Below are 26454 nucleotides of genomic sequence, written 5' to 3'. Positions count from 1 at the left end.
TTATATAGCGACGTGCATGTACGTGAGTGTGTGTTTGTGTGGCTGCTTGAACTAGTCCGGACTGATGCCGATTTATAATGCCAGCTCACTGAGATACCATTCCGCAGTTTAACATGAATATCCCACTCAGACACAGTATACTGACTCCGAGCCGACCAGTCCTTGTTTTAGCCCCTTATTGCCGAGCGCCAGACAGGGTAACAGCAAGTATAATCTTTTAACGTCTTTTGGTATGACGCGGCCGGGGATCGAACCCGGACCTTCCGGTCTCCGGGCGGACGCTCTACCACTAGACCACGGAGTATATACTTAAAAGAACAGAAACAAACAACAATAAACAGTTTCATCATTTTATTATCTACATAATCTTCAGAAAAACAAAAAATCGTAATCATTTTTGTTTTGAACTCCGTTGTATTTGTTTCAATGGTTTACAAAAGCTAACATTTAATAGGGATTTGGTTGATCGTAGATTCTTTTTTCTTCGCCAGTGTGGGCGGCATGGTGCAACTCAAGGATCGTGAAGCTCATCTAGGTAATTCAGGTCAATCGGTTGTATTTCCTCCAAATCAGATGTGTCCTCATGATCATCATACTCAGCATCTTCGAACATGAAACATATATATAATTTATCCAACCATGTAAGATGGGATATCTACAGAAAAAGAACAATGGAGGTATGAAACATATTGTAATCAATCATGGTAATGACGATTCATAAAGACATGATATATCATTGCTTTGAGGCATGTGTACAATATCTATTTTGATTCTGTAAAAAAAATGACGTTTAAAAAACAACATGGCTCCTTACAAATACAGGATACTTTTTCCAAACAGCTATTTGCCACAAAATATATTGAACCTTGTTCAGATTTGTAAATGATCCTTGAAATTATACCGAAATTTAATTGTAATTCTATGAAGTATGCGATGCTTTACCATTGGAGTCGTCATCATCGTCCTTGTCATCATCATCATCATCATCATCATCATCATCATCATCATTTGCGTCAGTGTTTACATCATCATTCATATCTATTCCGTCGTCTTCGTCCACGGCGTTCAAACCATCATCACCGTCGTCGACACTGTTGAAGCTGTTGTCCCCGGTGTCGTCCGTCTCCTTGTTGTTATCTGCGAAGACGACCACCAGAACAGCAGCAAGCACTACCAGCAGCAGGAGTTTCATGGCCAATGGTAATTTCTGTAACATATGTATGTACATTATGTTCATCCACACATATGTGTCCATAAACTCAGTGACATCAACCTTTACACGCAAATGAAATACTAGTATTTATGTTAAAAAAAATAAACATATTGTCATAAAAAATGGAATATAAATCAAACGCAAAGGGACGTCAATATTTCTAAAATAGACTCATGTAACAGGTGATCTGTATGTTTTCCTCGTACTGTATTTATTTGTGATAGAGAAGAGACATATAAAAACGTGTACTACATCAGCCACTCCGCGATGTTTCTATTATTTCATCACTTCTACAACGATCGAAAGCTTTATGTTACCAATATTTAATGGTATATGAGCAATATAAACATTGAAACACTGCCTTAATGTTACATCAAAAGGTGGCCTTATTGCTGACTAACATTAAAATATATTTGTGATATTTTGCTGGGTCCAACAAATTTACCACCAAATCCTTTATAATCCTTTATACAAACCAGGAAGGAATTTATGTTCACGCAAAGAATTTGCTTGAATCTTTGCAATCTCAGGAAAGAACGAAGTTCAACTATGTCAAATATTTGAGTTTTCAACCTTATACACCACTTTCACACTCGCAGAAACTTCAGGGAAAACTTATATTATTGATCCATGTGGCGTTGGTCACTCAACATTGTGACCAGTTTGGGACAACTGTCAAAAATGAAAACAAATGTCATAAAAAGTTTACAGTTAAATTTGTGGATATGACATTTCTTCAAACCGCCTCACATGTTTCACATTTAGACCTATGCATAAAGATTCAGAGTGACAAATAACTATCCAGGGACTTTAAGAAACAAGATGGCTGACTTCAACATTTCAATAGCCAACTTTCAGAGCAATATTTCAACTGCTCCAGGCCTTAGTGTCTACATTTCACAATTTTTTAGCATACTCTTTCGAGGAAGATTTCAAGGAGCTTCCTACAACTCTTGCTCAAACTTGTTTGATCATGGTTCAAGGCCTGAGTAAAGCTTTCAAAACGTTTTATGGCATACATGAGGAGAACATTATCAAATTTAATGCCCCAATGACAAAAATGATGTCCAATGCTTGACCTTATTTTAATGTTTACCATATGTTCCCGTGTGTTTTTAAGTGAATTTAATGGACTTCCCTTTGCATGTGTTTGTGATGAATGTCACCGCTGGGGCAGGATACGCTCACCTTTTCGCGGACACCTGGTATCATCATTATTTGATTGTGATCCATAAACACATGCGCACGATACGTATACTCGGAATGGACTGATTTAGCCAAGATTACTGGGGTTCGGCGTCAGGCAACAAATATCATCTTTTGTGAGCACATTGTGAGAATGGCGGCTGCCACCAGCAGGGCAGGAGATCCCCCCCGTTTGTGTCATCACTGATTTTCAACTGTCCATTCATATAACGCCTATAATACCTTTTCCTCCGAATGGAATCTGTTTCGGCTGATAATCATTTTAAGATTATGGAATGGTTATGTCGCTTTTATTTACCCGATATATCGTCACTCACGCATTCTATCTTCACGCGAGAACCTGATGACGACGCCTTATCGCGACGGATAACAAAAGAAGAAATCTCTACACTTTACCTCCGATAGCTCCAAGACTCACGATGCTGTTGAAGTGTCGCAGATCAGTTGTAGTTGTGAGGTTTCTAAAGTCTACATTTATACTCGTTCATGTCCCGTGTCACTGTCCCCTGCGGCGATTTTCGTCAATCGGTCTGTCACATTTCAGGCTTATATTTGTCAGAACTACATTTTTTATATGGCTGTCCAATTCAAAGAAATATCCGTGTAAGATATATAAAAGGTCTAAGACTTTTCAAATGTCAACTTCAATCTATATGCAAACAGCAAAATAATTGTCATGACTATAATTTGTCTTTGAACAGCCTCGTTTGTAATAGATAATATATTCATGATAGTAACCTATCAGTATGCATTACTTATCAATAAATTGAGGCCGTTTGGGTAGCCCGGTGGTCAAAGAGTTCGCTCGTCACGCCGAAGGCCCAGGTTCGATTCCCGACAGTGTGTGAAGCCAATTTCCGGTGTCCCCCGCCGTGATATTGCTGGAATATTGCTAAATGCGGCAATTAACCAAACTCACTCATTATAATACAAATGCATCTATGTCATATATGCGACACAGTGTGTTTGTGTACAATTATAACTATATACCATTTATAGGGTGAAGAAAAAACCCATACTTTTGTGTTTTTATATAACTCGACCTCAAGCTGGTTGGACAAAATATAGAGAATAATTTATTGCAATAACCTGATCTGTCGAGCGCGAGCACGTTACAAATCAACATTGTTTGTTCCTACAACACAACAGGACCAATGTCAAGGAAGAATAATATTGTCAAAAGACATAACGAAACAGCATCATTCCAAGTAAATGAGAACACACATGAAGGTATTGGCGTCACAGTTTGGGGGAAGGGATTAGTTGTTAAATAACTCTTCAACAATCAAGACTCACATCGGCACAGGAAACAATCTTCATCCTTCAGAGTGTCGCACTTGTCACTCAATATCGTATATGCCGACGCCAATCTTCTCGGAGGGCCTGTGCTAACTGACACTTCTTATAAGAGTGACCTGGTCGTGCTCTAATTTGTCGGTCAAGATGATCCCACAAGTGTTCTGTTGGTGATAAGGTTTGTGATTGTGCACGCCATGGCACGACGTTGTATGGTGCCTTGTAGTTTGGTTCTGAAACAGTGTCCGGGATTATTTTGCAAGAGGGGCAGAACAACAGGGTTGAGAGAATAATCGATGGAACGCTGTTAAGTGATGTTCCCTTTCAAAATTACCAAATCTGTTGTGACTTGGCTACAGATGCCGACTTGACTTGGCTACATATGCCGCCTTAAACCATAACCGCCACCTCCAAACGGTTCGACATATTGCACGGAACAACGTGATGTTCCTCCAACACGTCCATCTGGAACATGACTCTTTGCCCAGGTTCTCTTCTACCAGCCTCGCGATGTGCGATCCCATCGATGTCGGTGTTCCGGTATCAGCCTTACCTCTCGAAGTGGTCTGCAAGCTCTGATATTGTACCGACGCAGTCTCCTGGACACTGCCCAGCGACTGACAGGGTGACTGTCGCAACTGATGACGTCACCGTTATAATACGATTCCTCAAAGGGAGGAAATGCATGTGGTGTTTTCCTGGGTGGTGAGTGTAATTCGGCTACAGCCACAACTCCCCGTGGTCATGCGTGGTCATGCGTGGTCATGCGTATCATATCAACGGCGTTTTCTGTCTGTTGTAATTAGTTGCGTTTATTATTATTTTTGTCACCATCCAACGGTTCGGGTGTGAATTATATATAGGTTTTGGTTGTGCTTGAGCGCTTGATTCTCAACCATTAGGGGTTTGGACCCAACGTGTCAAAATTTCAGTTTGGTCACGGTTCTTTTGTTTGTCACTTTACGTAAAACGTTATGCTATTAATGTCCCTTCATCCATGCTTTTAGTAATTCAAAAATACATTCCTCCAGCCGTTGTAATAAAAACATGTTAAGTTGACCAGTTTTCTGCCAATTTGAAAAAACTACACACAAGGCTTTTGCTACACATGGTCTTCTATTGTACTGCTATATTCATTGTTCTGTTGTAGAATCACCTACACATGTACAGTTATTATGTTTTAGTGAACAGTGAGAAAGTTTAAACATTCCTTCCAATGGTTGAATTCGATATCTGACGTAAAACATCTCAGCACCTAAAAATGAAATATGCATTTGTCACTTCAAGATAAGACAGTTGCAACAGTTTCCTGTATGGCATTCAGCAAGCTCATCTTGACAATCTACAGCGTGTTCAAAATACACCTGTCAGGCTCATTACACGAATGCGCGACCACGTAACACCAGGTCCTCAAAGACCTGCAGTGGTTACTGATGACACAGAATCATTTTATTTGTCTACAAGTCACTCCATAGTCAACTCCAGGGTACCCACAAGAGCTGAACCGGAACGGGCAATATGATCGGCACGCCAACAACAGATGGTGGTACCACCAACCCCGATACTAACGTATGGAAACAGAACCTCTCGCAGAGATGGTGCTGCTCTATGGAATGAGCTTCCAGTGGGTGTCAGAAGATCCGATGATTATCAACAGCTGCCCGGTCAACACACAAGACCGTCCTCTTCCAAAGAGCGCATGACTGAGCGCTCTTGAGCAGGGAGTATTTGGATAAGATACACTGTGTATATCTTTAATTTATATTATGATAATAATTCGGTCAAGTAATTGAAGGATGGGTTTAATATATATTGGATGATAGAAAGTAGCTAATAGGGTCAAGGATAATAGTTGAAAATGTTATCGGAAACTTTAAGGTACCTATAGATGTGCCAGTTTAAGATTGTAACAATAGTGTCAAGCAAATTAAGAAATGCTTAAATAAAAAATGTGTTTTAGTAACTTCTAAGGCAGTCCTTTCCAAATGCTGCAAACACATCCAAGGATTGTCTGCAATCGAAACAGCTACCCAATAGCAATGGCAGAACTTCCACTAGTGATTATATTGCGATCATAAAACAAATGGCACCAAACATTTCTGCGATTAAATTACTTATTTGGGTCTGGAAACGTTTTTTTCAGTTGTGCTGCTGTAAAATAGCTTTGTGAACAAAAACGTGCAAGAGGAAAAGTAAGTGATTCCCAACTGTTCCTTTGAAAACACATGTGCTCATCTATTCAGTAGTAGGTGTGTCTATCTTCGCTTTAAACATTAGCAATGCCTTCAGCCACTTTCGAGTTAATATTGTGTACAGAAACACGTATGGCATTGGAACAGTATTCCAAAAATCTTGAATAGGGGAACCTTCTATTGTGATGGTAATGATTTCTATTCTCAAGCTTTGCGATTATTGCTATAGTTGTTGTAAACTGTGACTTTCCGATTTCACGAACTCCACATATTGGTGGGTTTGGTTCCACGCCGCTTTTAACAGTATTTCAGTTTTATCACGCATGTCAGCTTGATGTGGGAGGAAAGCCCGAAGTGATGCAGGTTACTTGACATTACCACTTTGGTGAAACCAATCAAGGGTAAGGTGCTCAAAAACCTTGAAACACACACAGGCCCAATCTAGCATTCGAATACAACCACAGGAGCATGGAGCGTCTAGGGGACGCAGCTCTGCACAGCGAATTACGGCGCGTTAGACGGAATGTTCCGAGCTCTGCGTCGTACTGTAATAGTGATTCATTGCAATAGACAGTTGCACACCTTCTGTAACATGGCGGTAATAGTCACAGTCTTAAACGGCACATACGACATTCAAGCCCTTAATCGAAAACTGTTTGTCTGTGCAATTTCGTTGACTATTTGTACTACTACTACAAACACCACCACTACTACTACTACTACTACTACTACTACTACCACCACAATCACTACTACTACTACTACTACTACTACTACTACTACCAGAAGGAGAGGCAATAAGACACCCCGCTCAATTAAACCCCATTCCACTTTTTGTTTTACCAGCGTCAGATAGAACAAAGCTGGCATATCACCCCGCCTCCGGTAGTGCTTTAGGACGTAGCATGACACAAGTCCCGGAACATAGACAAGGTGTTACATGATAAATGACTGATTTATTATCACAAAAAAGTATGAAATAATGTTGACTGATAATGATTGAAACCTGGCATGATAATATGTTCACGGTGTTTTTCAATCGCTAGGCAGTTTCACCTTAAATAATAGGTTTTATACATAGTTTGTCAAATACTATTAAGTAACAAAAAATATGTATTATTGCAGCACATCGGACAGTGTAACTATTATGAATAAGAATAAGATCAAAAATTTGTATCCGCATTTTTAAGAAATATATATGTATACGTTAGGAATGTACTGTTGACATAGCTTTGTTTGTTTGTTCGTTGTTTTACGCCTCACTCAGCAATTATTCAACTATATGAAGGCGGTCTGTAAATAATCGAGTTTGGACCAGGCAATCAAGTGACAGACATCATGAGCATCGATCCAAATAATCTGGATACGATGACATGCATCAACCAAGAGCCTGACCACCCGGCAAGCAGGTGTTGCTCAAGACCTGTTCTACCCCGGATCTTCATGGGTAGTTGACATAATGCAGACCGTAGCAGTGTCTTAATGTTAAGTCATTGAATCTTACGAGCGACACTTGACTGCACTTTCGTTAAAAAATACCGTCGCGACAGATACGTTAACTTTAAGGAGTTGGGTTACTTACAATCAGCTTTCGTGTTATTGTTCAGGAGGAGTGACTGCGTGGTACATTTGAGTTGACAGTATTCATCCCTGGTGACTGGGGATCTATGCAAAGGTGTTGCACTGCAAAATGTGTATCTATTCATATTGATAACATTTAAGTATTCAGTCTTACTTGTCAAAGCCATGTATGAGTAATGAATAAGAAAGAAGAAAGGATTCAAATGTCGTTCCCTGGTCTGGTGATACTTGAAAACTTATAATTTGCGTCAGAAAATAAATAGCGCCCAAAATTGCGTATTAAGGTAATCCTATTTGTTTTATTCAAAAGAAGGTTTAAATCTCTGATTAATCCGAAGATGAGGTTTCATAATCGTCGGATAATCAAGACTGGTTATTCTCCGGCTATGTATTTTTCTTCCCATAACTACTCAGGCTAGGCTTGCCCTGTAAAAAAGACGAAATATGGAATGGGTGAGGTGAGCTGAAACGCATCAGGAGCGGTATTTCACTCAACTGTACAGTGTGATCGATTATGATCGATGTTTTTAACCTACTGTAAAATGCTCAGAATGTGTGGTGACAACAGGGCGGTAAGCTGTATGTGTGTAGCTACACCGTGTCTCTAAGGCAATTATTGCTAACGAGCTTGTTTGTTGTTTATCAAATTTACTGCTGAGATGACAGAAAAAGTTCTCCCATGTTGATCCATATATAACCTGAATAATGTTTTTTGTAACTTTACCACCGCACTCAGTAATATTCCAGTTATATGACGTTCTGCACGCAGAAAAGGTACATATTGTATAAATCAATGAAATATTTCTATCCTATTTAAAACCCAAGCATCTTGTCCACAAGGCAATTGACTGACATATTCTTTAAAACTGTCGCGCACACACGAAATGTATCACAAAGCCGAAACATTTTATATCACTTAAAATACGAACAGTTGTGTTCTTCCAGTCAAGGGGCGCAGCTCATATTTTTTCTGATTGAACACTTTAACCGCCTTGTGAGACAACCTCAAGCGACAAATTCACACTTAAATATCTCTTTGTATATTTGAATTATCCCGCCCTGATCATGCCTCGAATCAAAGTGTAATTGTTGTTAATTTTATATACCTACCCTATACCTACCTCCAACATGCACATCGGGGCGGTCAGGTAGCCAAGTGGTTAAAGCGTTCGCTAGTCAGGCCCGGGTTCGATTCCCGACATGGGCGCTATGTGTGAAGCTCATTTCTGGTGTCCTCCGCCGTGATATTGCTGGAATATTGCTAAAAGCGGCGTAAAACCATACCCACTCACTCACTCTCTCCAACATGCACGTGTTTTGGCCTCTATATCCATAAGCCGTGCATTGATAGTATCAGAATGTAAGAAATTGTGTACATTTTATTCCCAATTGATACAGCGGTTGGTATGTGCGTATAGTCTTACACCACTTTAAGTAATAACCAAGCATAATGGCAAGAGGGGTAATCAAACAATGCGGTCCACACCCTTGTGGGGTCTAGAGCCCTGACTATCGGTCTGACGAGCGAGCGAGTGCGTCAATAACCACTACACTACCGCCACCTACCCTTATAACTATGTTGATGTGTATCAGACTTTGACGGTGGAGATCCAGGTCTATGGCTTCTAATTAGAGCTGTGTGTAACTTTTTTACTTTTTGTTTGTTGTTTAACGCCGCACTATCCATAATTCCAGCTATATGACGGCGATCTGTAAATATTCGAGTCACCAGACGATCCTGTGATTCAGATAAAAGCGTTTGAAGTCCAATATACACTTTATTTTCACAGGTTTCAATAATTAGTAACCGTATCTGGACAACTGTCAGCTTCTCGGTGCGTTTATTTACGTATGCATATCGCTCACTATCAAGTATGGATAAAAAAGAGATTATATCGTGCATATTGTCAGTAGGGTACGTCCACTCCTCCAAAAGCGAGCAAGTTGAATTTAGCGCCGCTTTGAACAATATTTCAGTTGTGTCACGGTGTGTTACCTTAATGTGTGGGGAAAGCCCGATGCAGGTCTAAGACGTGAAACCCTCCGGGATGTAGGTTAATATACCTACACTTATACTCCCCGCCACTACGTTGTTTTCTTGTTTATTTCGTTTCGTGTTCGGGTGTCAGTTTCAGTGTAACCCTTCACTTCCGGTTATTCAACGTCTTAGCGGTTCAGTGGATCACTGTCACGAAGCGACTATGTTTTGTCGTTAATGGTGCCCAGTACATGTCTGTGTGGGTCAAAATACTTTTATTGCTGTACGTGAGGTCTGTATTCCTGTCATGAATAATTACAGCTGCAATAATTGACATGTGGGAAGGACATGACCCTGTTACCACTGGACGTAGTCCGTCGTGACCGTCAGCTCAGGGTCAGCGCGACCCGTCGTCAGGTTTCTCCTTTTACCTGTATTTCATATTGTTGTATTGTGCAGTGTATATCCGTTGTATCTTACATTACATATGTTACATCAGCTGCATTTATGCATTTTCAAAACGGAATGTCATATGTGTCAAGACAGCGTTGGAGAAAGATTGACAGTGACTTGTTTTGGAGAGTGAGTGAGTGAGTGAGTATGATTTTACGCCGCTGTTGACAATACACCAGCAATATCACGGATGAGGACAGCAAAATGGGCTTAACACATTGTACTTACGTGGGGAATCGAGCCCGGGTCTTCGGTGTGACGAGCGAACGCTTTAACCACTTTTTGTAACCCTCCGCCCCTTGTTTTGAAGAAACCAACGAACACAGTTCTGAAAGCCAGGGTTCAGAATGGAGGTGAATCCACGGTCAACGGATCCTGGCATCTATTCAGTAACGCCATAGATCTCTCATTCTAATTTAAGAGATTGACATACATATGGCTTATGTCAAAAAGTTACAGTTAATCAGTCGAAATTATTCTAAGACTTATGATTTTCCCGAAAATGCATGAAAAAATAGTTTGTCCTCAAGCTTGGGTTTCCAAAAGATTGAGGGTTACTGACTTAATGTCGATGGTCTAAAGCACACCTACATCACATGGATATATACCCAACTCAAATATACCTGTCAATATTGCACTGCATGCATTCAGTCCTTGTCTTTCATTGGGCACACCTGAAAAAGGGTTAGCCTACCGAACGATCCAACACCACTTCCGCTGAGGGATTATCTTTATATGAAACGGAATTGAACCTCGTTGAACACAAATAGAATATTTCTCGGTTGAATGTTTCCCTCATTGATCAAACCTGTCAACATGCCTTGATGATACTGGTGCTACTAATATGACAACATCTGAGAGAAATTGTACATTCTATTGACCTTTTTAATGATTAGGCATGCTGGCCGAGAGGAACAAGTAACGGAATGTGTTCCAAAGCATTGCACGAGATTGCTACCCTCGTATGAGTGAGTGAGTTTGGTTTTACGCCGCTTTTAGCAATATTCCAGCAATATCACGGCGGTGGACACCAGAACTGGGCTTCACACATTGTACCCATGTCGGGATTCGAACCCGGGTCTTCGGGGTGACGAGCGAACGCTTTAACCAATAGGCTACCCGACCGCCCCCTACCCTCGTATGAAGGTTGCTGGATCAAGCTCATGGTATCCAGGTGTTCATGTGTGGTAGGGGGGCACGAATTGCCCAGTCGTCTAAGGCGCCGCGAGTCGCTGTGCAGAGCTGCGTCCCTTAGGCACGCCAGAAACCTATGATTGTGGGTTCGAATCCCGGTTCGCCCCAATTATGTTTCTAGGTTTGTGAGCACCATATCCGTGCTCGTGGGTTTCAAAGAAGTGGTAAACATCTGAGACCTGCATCACTTCGGGCTTTCCTCACGTATTAAGCTGATATGCCGTGATATAACTGGAATACTGTTAAAAACGGCGTTAAACCCAACTCACTCATGTGTGGTAGCCAGTAGCATGGACTGTACCTCCGATTGTGACACACATGCGCCCTAATAGTCTGCGATATACCCAACGGGTCTTGTAGGTAGATACATTGTTGCTGACAGTCGGTCAGGACTTTTTCGCCAGCACCTGGTGTCATCCCTGAGTTTCAGCGAGTCTGGCTCTCTGGTGTTGACGTTTCATTTTAGATGAGTGAGTATGGTTTTACGCCGCTTTTAGCAATATTCCAGCAATATCAATATCTGGGACACCAGAAATGGGCTTCACGCATTGTACCCATGTGGGGAATCGAACCCGGGTCTTCGGCGTGACGAGCGAACGCTTTAACCACTAGGCTACCCAACCGCCCCTTTCATATAAGAGAACTCGAGAGCCAGATAAAATCTAGTAACAGTGGTGAAAGAAGGGATATCTAAACCCACAGAGAAGGGATATGTATACGGGAGTCGAACCAGCACAAACAAGTTGTGCTCTGGTTAAAATATTATATATTTGCATTTAGACTTTTGATATAATAATGTTATATTAATAGTAGTTTATAGTTAATACACATGATTGAAAAGGTTAGTTCCGGTACTGAAAGCATGAACAGTACATGAACATGACATTGATGTTTACAGTGAGTGTGCGGCATAGATACTGTTTTCTTTGAATGGCAGTTCTATGTGTATCGGTATGGTATATACGAGTATATCAGTGTCACTCCACCAGTATCAGGGGCGGTGGGGTAGCCTCACATGGGTACAATGTGTGAAGCCCATTTTCACACCGAAGGCCCGGGTTCGATTCCCGACATGGGTACAATGTGTGAAACCCATTTTCCGGTGTGCCCCGCCGTGATATTGCTTGAATATTGTTAAAAGCGGTTTAAAACCATACTCACTCTCATGAGTATCAGAATATACATATACCAGTATGTCTGCATAATAAAGGAGGTGGTACAGTATAGGTTCTCTCGTGTACATCGAATTATCATAAATGTGCTCAATGATAGTTTGCCTTTAAGGGGTGTACTATTTGCTCACGGAGTGTTGATAATGTAACGATGTGTTCTAGCATTGCTGTTGATTATTTTGTGTGATGACATCGACTTGTTATTTGGTTGCTAGAGACACCGTACATTTGTGCCCAATTGCGCGGATCGATGCTCATGATATTAAACACTGGATTGTCTGGTCCAGACTCCAATATTTACAGACCGCCGTCATATAGGTGGAATATTGCTGAGTGCGGCGTTAAACAACAAACCAGCCAACCAACCGTACATTTGTGTAGGTCTTGTGTTTTGGGGATTGCGTTTGGGCGGAAAGCAACCCCAACAACGAAATGAATCTCCGTACACTCGCACAATACTATTTCTGGTGCAAACGTCATTATTTATACAGTGGTCCAAAAGCTATTATCACGAAGGTACGTTTTCTCGCACTGTCAGTATCTGGTCTCTGGTCCAAACCAGCGAGGTCCGGAGTTTGTATATGGTTCTGAATGCAGAGAGGAGTGTGTGATAAACACCTTTATAACCTAGGCCCCCGACCCATTTTAAGCAGTCTTGTTCACATATGACAAAATAAGTCATCAACAAATTTCAAAATGCAGACAGTTTTATTTACAAATGTTTTCAGAAATTATTTGTAAGAAATGGATGAAAAGCGACTGTAGAAAGAATTAGAAAAAGGTTTTAAAACTTTCGGACACTTTTGTTTACACATGTGTTCCATTTACTGTTTATTCACATGTCAAAAAGTCCCTTGCAGTAACTTTACAGGATGGGGGCAAGTCTGCCCATCACCGTTAGATAACCATCCTAGCCAATCCAGGGTATTGTATCTAATATATTCCGATTCTATGGACCTGTTCACCAACATAGCTTCGTGTTGGGTCAAGTTCGAAATACGCGACCCAAAAACTAACCGTCCAATCAAATTGCACTCGCGAGGGAGAGGAAATCTGTCGGGGGTTACTAATTAGAGAGATAGGGACGTCACTTCCTCACCGGGACGGTCGGGTAGCCTAGTGGTTAAAGCGTTCGCTCGTCGCGCCGAAGATCCAGGTTCGATTCCCGACATGGGTACAATTTCTGTTGTCCCCCGCCGTGATATTGCTGAAATATTGCTAAAAGCGGCGTAAAATCATATTTACTCACTCACTTCCTCGCCAAATCTTTAGTATCTATAGTAACGATAACGCCCCGGGCATTTATTCTAATTAGCCATGCTATACACCCTGGATAATCGAGGGCGTTAGATACCATGCAGCATGGGTACATATAGCTTTATAGACGAAACAACTTAGGTGGTTAGTGCTGGTTAGTGTTATGGGTGGTTATGTTAGTATGATGAACACAATTCTAAATGTTTAAATGTATAACTCAGAGATGGAAACCGACCTCACACGACGATACCCGTAGACACCTGTTACGACTGTCTGGTGGAAAGAGTGTCTTGCCCGAAGAACGGGTCGATCCTCTGACCGCCGAAAGACGAAAAAGGAATGTACTTCTTGTTACCCTTTCTGGACCTCGACATTAAAGGATAAAACAAGGACTGACTGAGCAGGGTATTCCTGCTAAACTGCCGCATGATATCCCTCAAGCACTATTAAACCGGCAAAAGTCCGAACTCATACAAGCTGACACGCAGACACACATACACACGTGGTGTACGTCGCTATATAAGTGCAATAATCTTGAACACGATTTTAAACTTCCTTTCACCTCACCTCATGTTACAATTAACACGTAATAGTACAATGAAAGTATTTGGTCAGGTCTCAACCAATGTGTTTGTGTTTCACCCGAGCCCATAATATATGATTGTTCTATCGGATAAATCCAACGTTACTACCCTTAATGTTAAAAACAAGCTTACACGAAAAAAAGATATTTTCATGCACTTTCATCGATGATATACACAGGCGGAAGCTGTTGGTATGCTGCATGATCCTGTTGTGAACAAGAACTCAAAAGACGTTTCCTTGAAGAACCTTGCATGCTTTTAAAAGTAAATGAAACCCTTTTTAACGACTTTTCAAATTCACATTATCTGACACGTAATGGACAAAATCTAATATCTTGTTATGCTTCGTTACCTTTACGCTGTTTGAATGAAAATGAAGTGTCAATATTAGCGATCGTGTTTACCTCAACACACAGACTAGTACAATAGAGACTACCTTCACATGTGGTGTGTTGAGTTAATAATAGGAAAATTCCATTTCTTTAAAGCCAAATAGTCTATAACAAAGTAAAACCGTAAGCCGTTATGACAGGGGGCACGGGTTTCCCAGTCGTCTAAGGCGCCGCAATTCGCTGTGCAGAGTTGCGTCCCTTCGGCACGCTAGAAACCTATGATTCGGTTTCACCAAAGTGGTAAACGTCGGAGACCTGCATCACTTAAGGGTTTTCCGTTCACATGAAGCCGACACCCCGTGATATAACTGGAATACTGTTAAAACGGCGTAAAGCACAACTCACTCAGATGCACAGTTGCCCGCTTAGTTATGGTAGTAGCTTATTTCAACCGAGTGAATTGTTCATACTTGTTAAGGAAATGTGCTTTCAACTTAAACACCTTGACGAATGATGCATGTACAAACTTAACCATTTATGTACACGCTATTCGGATACAATGGGTATGTTTTACAAACTCGTTTGTAAATGTTACCTTCATGTTACAATTCAACTTATTGTTTGTAAGGCACCACGTCTCTTCGAAAATGTGTCTTTGGAGGAGCCATTTTCGTTGATGTCGTCATCAGAGGAGAGGGAAGAAGAACGCGATATGTTGGATGTACTTTGCGAAAACAACGATCGAAATTTCTTTGTCTTCCTTTGATGTGTGTATAAGTCCTCAAAAATCTTTTGAACACAGTCAACACTCTCTCGCACGGAAATCTCGTAAAATCTCGCACATCCGAGCTCAGCAGCTCTTGCCCTCCCTTCTTCCGTTGAGATCATTCTATCGTGGCAGCGATCTGCTTGGTTGCCTATTAATATCACAGGCGCGCTTGAACACGTGACTTCCGGGAATGGCAGGCTTGTTGACTTCCGGTGATGGCGTTTCGCGTACGAGTTGATGAGAAAACGGAGACGTGAGCACTCGTTGAAGCTGCATCTATCTGCGATAGAATACAGCAGAATGTATGCGTCCGCCCAGCGGATGTTGTCCTCCGTGCGACTGTTCTCGTCCTGTGAAGTAAAGAAAACGCTATTGAAGTCGTACAGCAAAGTGGCCATTTGGTATTAGTTGTATGTATTTCAAATCCTTTGCACGAATTAAAAAATAATATCACACTCTTTAATTTTGTTTGTACTAAAATATATCAAATTCCCTCTTTTTCATTTGGCAAGTCTATAAAGAATGTAAAACATATACTTTTATGTTTACATAACGAAACACACACTGTAGGGAGTACCGATGAAGCTATAAATAGTATCAGTTATAGCTTCATATCAGGTTTTGAGGGAAGATTTATGAGCGTTTGAACGTGGATCATTGTCTGGGTTGGACATTTGAAAGAACTCGTGATTTATTATTTTCGTTAGTACAGCGCAGCAGTAATAAAAAAGTGCTTTAAACTTTATTTATTTTTCAATATTTGTTGTATCCATTCACCAAGTGTTGAAAGAAAATGCATTTTATGAAGCGAATTGTTTGGCTCGTCGTTGAGAGAGTGATGTGAATGTTTGTTTTCCGACGCAATTTTTTAAGCTGTATCACTGCAGCCTGAGGCATGTCGAGGTTGGATCACTATCACCTTTCTCCATAGCAGGAGAAACAAATCACGTCATGTGGTATGACTTACACTGACAGATTAATCATTGTAACCACAAGAGAATCATTGTCGTCGGCTCCGTAGACGATCATTGGGTACTGAGGACCAATCAACTGGTGTCAAGAGGTGTCGATACTGATAGTGATTAATCCGTAGTGGTTATTGTCATAAGAGTTGGGTTTTATACCTCTTTGATCAGGAGTTCACGTGAATAGCGATGTGTGTGTGTGTTTGTGGAGGGGGGGGGGGGGGGGGCTTTTGTGGGAATTAAAGGGAACCTGCACACGTTTTAGAGGAATAGAAATATGGGTAAAAGACCACGGATATTAACTGAGACGAATCTAGGATGCAAACGCACTTTCAACGGATCCTGTTACTATACCCTATTGGGGAAAACAGCGTCCCCATGGATGTAGGACTGGTAACAGTAGCACTAGCAGTAACAGTAGCAGTGGCAGTAGGAGAAGCAGTAGCAGTAGGAGTAGCATTGGGAGTAGCAGTAGTAGACGAGGCGGTATAATAGTAATTAAATTATAATCAAGAGACAGAAATGTTTGAAATTAATCAACTAGCTTAAGTAATAGATTGGACATGCTACTTATAGAGCATTCTCAATCCCTTCCATATATAAACCACGCTAATCTGAACCGGCCTCTTCACACAACAAGCTAACATAGTAACAGGCCGCCAAACTATGGTGAAGTGAACCCAACCTGTAAGAAAATGTTGTTTTTGTCAAGTGAGACGGTCTTCGCGGCCGAATAATCCCCAGACAGGTGTGCTAATCTACTATATAAGGCTTTGATGACGTTCTGCTTCCCTGGTTAAACACAAACTTGCTTTCACAAATCCCTCGAGGGTTTGATCACCCCTAGGACACGATTACAACTTCTCACTCCCTTAACACGCTGTACGGAGCTTTTTATCTCTCTGACGCCGCTCATGTTTGTTATGGATCTCCCACCTGTCAATTTCTAAACTTTGAAAAAAAAGATGTTGTGCATGTCAACTTGTCACATGCTTGAGAAATGTCGCCGTCCCGGGTTAGGACGTGTGTCCATTTTACATTCAAGGTTATTTCATGGCGTTTGCGCGGTCAATCATACACGTGCTCAGCGCGTGTTGCTTATCATGTTGTTATTTCATTGGTTGGGGCAATATTTATGCGATCGAGAGGCCGATGTTTGAACTGTTGTCAACAACTACTAAGTTCTTTGAATTTGCCACAGGATGTGTGGAGCAAACAGCTCGCTTGACATGCTAACCTGAATTGAACACTTAAGTGTCGTGTCGTTAGTGCGTGACACAGGAATGGAAGAATATATATACTACTCAATGAAGTTAAAGAACACTCATGGCATGACAGATTATCCCTAGTAGTATGAACAAATCGGGTGTTCTCAACTCTTTTGAGTAGTATGTGTATGTACTATGAGGAGGTTGTACGGTTAATCCTATCGAGTAACTTGTTTATCTCAAAACGTGTTTCACAAGAAAGAGAGACTTAAACGCAAAAATATATGTTACGTAATATGATTACTGGACTTTCTATTCATGGTAAACTGTCCTTATTAAACGTTTTCACCTCAGTTTCGTCATTATGACGACAATATGTTGTCTGAAATGAATAATGGTTTAACCGAAACGCTGTGGTATATAGTCAAAGTTAGTATGAGATTATTAAACAGTCATACATAACTGGATATTACATTTAAAGAAATCGGTGCATGAATAAAAAATCTGTCTATTTAGCTATCACTATATTTCATCAACAACCAGACCTGTTCGTCACGGGTGGAACGAGCATTCATTGAAACAGCCATCTGCATAATGCTACCATCTGCATAATGCTACCCCTGTGTCACAGGGCCATATGACACAGTTGAACCAATCAACTCAACTCGAAAGGGTGCACGGGAATCATGCAAGCACGAATACGGTGTTAGCGTTGGGCGTCTCAACGTGCGTGATTCCCGTGCACCCTTTCGAGTTGAGTTGATTGGTTCAACTGTGTCATATGGCCCCGTGACGAACAGGTCAGGTTGTTGATGAAATATAGTGATAGCTAAATAGACAGATTTTTTATTCATGCACCGGCTGTCTTTAAATGTAATATCCAGTTATGTGTGACTGTTTAATAATCTCATACCAACTTTGACTGGAGTAGGTCCGATAGTTTTTTAGATATTGTAGTAAATGTCGGTACCTTAAATTACCTTCCAGACTATATTTGGGACATACCGTATCTCCTCTATTAAGAGGACGGTCAACTTCAGTTTACGTTTAGACTTGGGTCCAGTTGCACAAAGCGACCTTAGCGCTACGCTGATCGTAACTCTCATACTCTAACAAAGACTTAAGATAGTCGTAGCACTTAGGTGGCTTTGTTCAACTTGACCCTAGCCGATATTAGAGACCGGCCCTGAATATAGGCATAATACTTATTCCTTTCCCGTCTGTGTCCCAACGTTTGGGTATTCAGTTGTAGTGGGAAGAAATCAGCACATGTTTTGGGGAGGATAAATTAGCTGTAGCTGACCTGGCTATTTCAAAACCTGACACCTTCCCCTGCTTTTTACAGGGGGTGGCTGTTACTAGAGGAAATACGGTATGTTCTGTCGACAATTGACTTCATATACCTGAGCGGCAGTGTCCAGAATTTCAAAGTTCATGCTCTCTCCCTCCACATATCTGGTGCAACTGTAGACCTTCTCTGGAAGACAGAACATGCTTAGGTGTTATTCTGAATACAATTACATCACGACAATTATATGTGTTACTCGGAATACCATGGTATCATGACAATCCTAGGTGTAACTCGGAATACCATGACTTCTTGACAATCCTTGGTGTTATTCTGAATACTATGGTATCATGACAATCCCAGGTGTTACTGGGAATACCACGGTATCATGACGATCCCAGGTCTGACGTTGTTTACCATTACATCATGTCAATACTAGGTGTTACTCGGAATACCATGGTATCATGACAATCCTATGTGTAACTCGGAATACCATTACGTCATGACAATCCCAGATGTTATTCTGAATACCATCACAGCAAGATACTCCCAGGGCTGACACTGAATACCATTACATCGTGACAATCCCAGGTGTTATTCTGAATACCATGGTATCATGACAATCCTAGGTGTCATTCGGAATACCATTACGTCATGACAATCCCAGATGTTACTCTGAATACCATCACAGCAAGATACTCCCAGGTCTGACACTGAATACCATTACATCAAGACAATCCCAGGTGAAATTCTAAATACCGTTACATCATGACAATCCCGGGTGTTATTCTGAATACCATGGTATCATGAGAATCATAGGTGTCATTCGTAATACCATTACATCATGACAATCCCAGATGTTACTCTGAATACCATCACAGCAAGATACTCCCAGGTCAGTCACTGAATACCAGTACATCAAGACAATTCCAGGTCTGACACTGAATACCATTACATCAAGACAATCCCCGGTGTTATTCTGAATACCATCACAGCATGACAATCCCAGGTCTGACACTGAATACCATTACATCGTGACAATCCCAGGTGTTACTCTGAATACCATCACAGCAAGATACTCCCAGGTCTGACACTGAATACCATTACATCAAGACAATCCCAGGTGTTATTCTGAATACCATGGTATCTTGAGAATACAAGGTGTCATTCGGAATACCTGGTATCATGACAATCCTAAAGGTTATTCTGAATACCATCACATCAAGACATTCCTAGATGTTAATCTTAATACCATTACATCAAGACAATACCATGTGTCACACTGAATACCATTACATCATGACATTCCCAGGTGTTACTCAAGGGGGCGGTAGTGGTTAAAGCGTTCGCTCGTCACGCCGAAGACCCGGGTTCGAATCACGACATGGGTACAATGTGTGAAGCCCATTTCTGGTGTCCCCCGCCGTGATATTGCTGGAATATTGCTAAAAGCGGCGTAAAACCAAACTCACTCACTCACTGACTCACTGAATGTCAAGACATCCTGACAAGTCCAGGTGTTACTTGGTATAACGTTTCATAATTCAAAGGAGTTGATATTATTTATTAAAAATGAAACACACAAGAAACTGTTATTTAATGATGTTGATATGATACGGGTATCATAGTGGTGTTTTTGGACCTTAGGTTTGCAGAGTTTCGGCGACTGATATTGTTTGTAACTGTGTGGTCAAATCCAAGTTTCAAGTGTATACTTTATTTTGCCTGGCAGTTTTTAAACAAAATCATTCCAAAATGATAACGGGCGACTCACAACTATCCAGTAGAAACCGAGCTATTTCGTAAGCTACATTTATTTCATTGTGTATATATCAACATAAACTGTCCATGCGTCAATATATTTTCGCATCAAAGTGTAAGTGAGTGAGTGAGTTGGGTTTAACGCCGCCTTTTAACAGTATTCCAGTTATATCGCGGCGTGTCATCTCACTGTGGGAGGAAAGCCAGAAGTGATGCAGGTCTCAGACGTTGACCCCTTTGGTGAAACCCACGAGCACGGGTATGATGCTGACAAACCTTGAAACATAATCGGGGCGAACCGGGGTTCGAACCCACAATGATATGTTTCTGGCGTGTCCTTGAATTGCGGCGCCTTAGACTGGGGTACAAGTGGCTCCTCTAAGGAGTGAAGATATAGGCTGGGATATGTTATATTGATGTTTAACTGAAGCTAACTCATGCCTACGCTGAGATTACTACTTACCCAAATAGGGGTCGTATTCACCGATAAATCGCCTCGTCATGAAACGAACTGTCAAAGCTGGAATCGAAGGCAAAATAAAGAGAGGCATGTAAACAGGAGTTTGTTTTTTATGTAATTGAACTTGAAAGAGCTGTTGTTAAATTTGATTATGTCTATTTAACCATCACACATTCCTGCAACAGTTTGTAATAATAATTTGTGTACACATACATTGGTTCAATGAAGGCTGGGCTAAGAAGCGCAAACATATGACCCCAAACATGTTTGAAATGATGTAAAAGTTATTGATTTCTTTAAAATAATATGTTCGATATACCCATCAAAAGCTGTGTATTGTGCGATTTTTAATCCTACTAATAGTTTTATGTATATTTTAGAAAAATAAAACCATTTAGAAGTATTTTTCGAGTGTTGTGGTACTTGTTGTTACCCTGCCTGACGCTCGGCATGAAGGGGCTAAAACAAGGACTGGTCGGCTCGGAGTCAGTATACTGTGTCTGAGTCGGGTATTCATGTTAAAATGGGGCATGGTATCTCAGTGGGCTAGCACTATAAAATCGGCATTAGTCTGGACTAGTACAAGCAGCCACACACACAGAGACACAAACACGCCGTAATATAACTGAATTAGGGAACATCCATTTGACTTGTAGGGGGGAAGGGTGGAGAATAATCTCTATTTTCCCGATTGTATCCAACAAACTACTCATTTACGGAGCACCATAAAACAATTTATTCATTTTCACGATTAAAACAAAAAATATTATGTTTGGGTGTTTTTCACAAAACAAAGTATTCATGTTTTCACCGCTGCCAACAAACTATATATTTTGGCCATATTTCTTTTTATTTAATTTACAAAATGTGCCCCCAAACCTCCTCCCATAGGTTATAACATCGTCACTGTTAATATTACAGACGCTAATATGTACGTGATCAGAATCACTTCCGGTGGAGGGGCAAGAAATAACCGGAATCGTCAACGTCGTTGTGAAAAATATTTTGTTTGTTTGTTTGTTTAACGCCGCACTCAGCAATATTCCAGCTATATGACCGCATTCTGAAGATAATCGAGTCTGGACCAGACAATCCAGTGATTGTTATTATGATCAACGTCTCGAGCTGGCTGGGTACGACGACATGTGATGAACCAAGTGACCGAGCCTCATCACCCGACCCCTTAAGTCGCCTGTTACGATAAGGTTGATGAAGTCTATTCTCATCTGGACTCGTTCGTCATGGGGCATTGGAACAATATGGAAGTTGCTATCGCTAACGTCTAAATATTTATCAGATACTTCACATGACGTTTTGAATTGATCCAATAAATGAAAAAAAATGTACAAAATACTCATTTGTTATATGAAATGATTTATTGAAAACAGACCTGAAACTCATCCAGTAAAACATATAAACTGCAAGGCAAAAGAAAGCATACCCATGTTTGTTGTCGGCAAAAATATAATAAACAAGAAATGGTTATTCGATGGTGATGTATTTGATGGGGGGCACACAGGCGATGTTACATGCATCATATCAATGAGTATCTCACACCCAGTGTCATGATGTCTCAAGGAACACGAGGGTGTCAGTTTCACAGTACACAGTAATGAGCAGAGTTAAGCGGCTATTGTCATCATCAGTTCGAGTGTACACTTTCCTTTGCCCGGTAGTATAGTCATACATTTATTCAAACTGGAAGCAACCGTGAGACGTGTGCGTTAGGTCTGACTGGAATCAAAACAGCTAAAACAACTGCCTAATGTTTAGTATCCATCACAAACCATAGTTACACAGTCATCGTAACAACCCATAAGCATTTAATTTACCACAATGAGAGGAACTTAACTTTGAGCGGCACTGTTGTACATAATCCGAGTGTAACATTGCATAGTACTGTGACTCTATTACATATTCGTGCATGTAATCTCTTGAAAATCACAGTCAACCTTTTCCTCACTGGTATATGAGAGAATGCGATCCTACTACTGGCTTTAATGTCCTGTAACTTGGTACCGTGCTTTTATACTCACTGAGCAGGTAGGTGCCGGGTGGCGTGCTAATGAGCCATAAGACTTCTTCAATAGGTTTGTTTGTAATTTGAGGAATATTGTCCGGGACTTGGCAGGGCTTACAGGTTGGAGTGAACTTTAACACCATTTTTCGGTTTGTACATCATATTGTCCCATATAGTCCCATTTGGACATGAAGTCATTATTGTTAATTTAGTTTTGTAAATAAATTGTCACTGTCTTTAATTTTTATTTTTATTTTTAAAAATAATGGTTTGGTGTAGGAGATTTTGAATGATGATGGATTTCAGATTCAGTGATTGAATAAAGGAAACAAATTGCAGTTATGTAAAATACAAATATTTCATGGTTTACAGATATCGAAAGAACGACACAATAAGAAAAAAACGTTCAATTTATGTAAACAAACGAAATATTTGTACTTTATGTCTCGCGCCTCCTGTGATATACTTTTTTCAAGTTGTAGTTATTATTAAATATTTCAAAATTCATTTCTATCTTATAATGTTTCACTTAAATTGACATTTACTCAGGCAGTTTTATGCGAGTAACAACTTCGTGACCTTAACAAGGACACGATATACATGACCCTGAGACAATACTGAGTGGTTTGACGGAACAAAACGTCCAACGACATGAACTTCAAAGTAGGCTTATATCTTACCTGATTTTCCCACGCCGTTTTGTCCTAAAATGACAATTCGAAAGGGTCGTTGTTTGGCCACTATCGAAATCTTTCTTAAAATTTTCGAACTTGAAGCTGGGGAGGACATGGTCCCAAAGTCTGTGAGCATTTCTCCCCAAATCTCACTCTCTGGCCAAGTGCTGGATTAGTAAGCTAATCGGCTCACGATTTGGGCATTAGCAGAACGGTTACAAGTTTAGGAGAGATTGGAACGGATAACACACCGCTCAGGAGTTGGACGAGTGTTTTTCATAAATAGGGGGGTCAGGTTCAGATTTCAATTTCTTGCGACCTGATTTTGAATTAGTATAATTTTATTCATATCCTTTGTATATATGTTTATTATGTTTATGTTTATTATACACGTTTCTGAAAGTTATATTGACGACTGTAGTTTGTAATTGATGATTTAAATGAGTTAGCGATACCTCGATCCCTGTTGTACGTAATAGACTCGCCCATGCTAATATCACCGTGAAATAGACTAGCCCTTGTCAATATCTAACGCGACAGAGACAAACAACGGCATGCGGGGTTCGTACGGACGAGTTTGGGGTGATACAACGTTATTGGTCGCAAACAAATTTCCGTTAAGGAATGTAACACGAAAAACAATTAAATTTGATTTGAATCCCAGCGTGAATAAACAGAGTTCCACACAGGTTCCGCTATAATGCTGAGTTCGGACTAATTCCTCGGGGTCAACTGAGGTTAATGAGGCTGCTGGCGACGACGTTCAACATTGTTTTAATTGATTACGGATTTAGATATTGTTTTAATGTTAAAATATCCCAGTCTAAACACATGCAACATTTTTCGTTGTCTCAAAAATAAATATTGTTCAATAATAATTTCGTTTAATTAAATTTGTTGCTTGAATACCAGATTTCTATTACTTGTTTTGATTTATGAACCAAATAGAAATTCGGACCCTTGGATAAAATTATGTAAAGGAACGTTGGTTGAATATACTTTTGTAAAGTTACTTCAGAGATTATAACATATTTTCTAGAAGAGATTTATAAACTTTTTTATTTTATATCAAACACTCATTACTAACATTAATAACACAAGCGGACCTTTATCAGCTGCCCCTAAGGATTATGAGGAAGATAAGGCCTCTGAGTCTCTCGTGAGTAAGTGAGTTGGGTTTAACGCCGTTTTGAACAGTATTCCAGTTATATCGCGGCAAGTCAGCTTAATGTGGGAGGAAAGCCCGAAGTTATGCAGGTCTCAGACGTTTACCACTTCGGTGAAACCCACGAGCACAGGTATGGTGCTGACAAACCTAGAAACATAAACGGGGCGAACCGGGATTCGAACCCACAATCATAGGTTTCTGGCATGCCCAAGGGACGCAACTCTGCACAGCGAATCGCGGCGCCTTAGACGTCTGGGCCACCCGTGCCCCCGAGTCTCTCGTCATAATAGGAGGATGGAGCGGTTACAATGCGTCACCAAATGTGTCATCGTACCCCAATGACGTGGGGAGTTGGTCATGCTACCAACCACTACTTTTCCTGACCGATACTCCATTATTTACAGTCAAACGTCATATGTGAAATATCACTGACTGATACGTAATATATCATTTACTCACTCACTCCGAGTTAAAAAATAAAAAAAGAAGTCATTGCTGAGTTGAAAATCACAAAAAAACTCAACAGAGCCCAGGTCGATGCAGAATATTTTATTTCACCTCGAATGTTTACGACATTTTTGCGGTGAGAATACAGATATTTGTTGCATCGGGAAGGCAAGCATTTCCGTGTGTACGTATTTGTAGTGGGACAGATAGCCCACGCCAAACAAACAGCGCATTTCAACAGCCTTACCCAAACAGCAGCGTTAAAACACATGCAGGCTTACCCACTTGCAGAAAAATGATTTGGTATCCATGTATTTGTTTTGTTCAACTTGTTAATTTCTAGGTGAGGGTTGTTTTCTGAAATTTAAAGATTCCAGCCTATCGCTTATTGTTATGCTTTGCTATCATACACGTACGTCGAATTATCCTGTTATGTCGATTACCTCATTGTTCTGATTTATCTCGATAAGCCGAAATATCCTGTTATCTTCATCTGTTATTCAGTTGTTCTATTATAATTCTGCAAAACAAAATAACTAGTTAAGCAGGATACTTCTATAAATGGGGAGGTATGGTATTTAAAATGGAGGACCTCTATCACAACATGAAAAATGGTTTATTGATGGTGAACAGATTGAATTGGTGTCACTATAAATATCTTGGTGTTTGAAATTTCGTCTAGAAATATATTTACCTAGGCATGTGACACTTTAGCTAAGCAGGCAACAAATCTCTAGTACATATTAAAAGAATTATGTTTAAATAGCCAGACGTAAATGTTGATACATATTTTAAAATATTTGCTTTTAAAATTTTACCCATTTTGCTATATGGTGCGGAAATATGATGTACAGAAGTAAGAAAAAGCATTGAAATTATGCATACTAAATATTGTAAATATACTTTGAAAATAGGATACAAGTCTTCAAATGCTGCTGTATTAGGTGAACTTGTAAGAACGAGAATGTATGAACATGGTGTTGTGAGAATAGTTAAGTCCTGGATTAAACCATTAAGAATGCCTCTGGGTAAATATCCAAAGCATTGCCATTTCATGCTATGTAAATATGAGGAATTAGGTTATAAACATTGGGTTTCATTTGTAAGATATAGATTGTTTAGTTATGGCTTTGGTAATGTATGGCTGATGCAAGGTGTCGGAGACTGTGATGTTTTTATTTATACATTTAAGGACAGAACAAGAGACCTGTTTATGCTGGAATGGTCAGACTGTAT

General features: G+C 40.4%; 2 protein-coding genes across 2 annotated transcripts; both read right to left on the bottom strand.

Annotated features, from left to right (window-relative positions):
* Positions 1–336: 336 nt before the first annotated feature.
* On the bottom strand, positions 337–2869 carry LOC124121046 (phosphopantothenoylcysteine decarboxylase subunit VHS3-like). Its single transcript, XM_046483991.2, has 3 exons — positions 2816–2869; positions 943–1207; positions 337–603 (listed from the first exon to the last, which is right to left on the bottom strand). The coding sequence occupies exons 2-3, from the start codon at positions 1190–1192 to the stop codon at positions 512–514; spliced, it is 342 nt and encodes a 113-aa protein (XP_046339947.2). The 5' UTR covers positions 1193–1207; positions 2816–2869; the 3' UTR covers positions 337–511.
* A 10105-nt stretch (positions 2870–12974) lies between these two features.
* Positions 12975–23819, bottom strand: LOC124121043 (ras-related and estrogen-regulated growth inhibitor-like). The gene is made up of 4 exons (XM_046483988.2): positions 23610–23819; positions 20913–20969; positions 18804–18877; positions 12975–15577 (listed from the first exon to the last, which is right to left on the bottom strand). The coding sequence occupies exons 1-4, from the start codon at positions 23737–23739 to the stop codon at positions 15068–15070; spliced, it is 771 nt and encodes a 256-aa protein (XP_046339944.1). The 5' UTR covers positions 23740–23819; the 3' UTR covers positions 12975–15067.
* Between the last annotated feature and the right edge of the window lie 2635 nt (positions 23820–26454).

The sequence above is a fragment of the Haliotis rufescens genome, unplaced genomic scaffold (genome assembly GCF_023055435.1).
Source record: "Haliotis rufescens isolate VD_foot unplaced genomic scaffold, xgHalRufe1.0.p SCAF_140, whole genome shotgun sequence".
Taxonomy (NCBI): Eukaryota; Metazoa; Mollusca; class Gastropoda; order Lepetellida; family Haliotidae; genus Haliotis; species Haliotis rufescens.
This window is presented reverse-complemented; position numbering and strand designations above follow the sequence as displayed.

Bases quoted from the DNA above. Each gene is read 5' to 3' on its own strand.
- LOC124121046 (XM_046483991.2), bottom strand. From the start codon at position 1,192: ATGAAACTCCTGCTGCTGGTAGTGCTTGCTGCTGTTCTGGTGGTCGTC. The intron at 604-942 runs GTAAAGCATCGC...TCATGTTCGAAG, and splicing joins CGATGATGACGACTCCAATG to ATGCTGAGTATGATGATCAT.
- LOC124121043 (XM_046483988.2), bottom strand. From the start codon at position 23,739: ATGCTCACAGACTTTGGGACCATGTCCTCCCCAGCTTCAAGTTCGAAA. The intron at 18,878-20,912 runs GTAAGTAGTAAT...TCTGTCTTCCAG, and splicing joins TGAATACGACCCCTATTTGG to AGAAGGTCTACAGTTGCACC. The intron at 15,578-18,803 runs GTATATGAAGTC...TTTACTTCACAG, and splicing joins TTCTGGACACTGCCGCTCAG to GACGAGAACAGTCGCACGGA.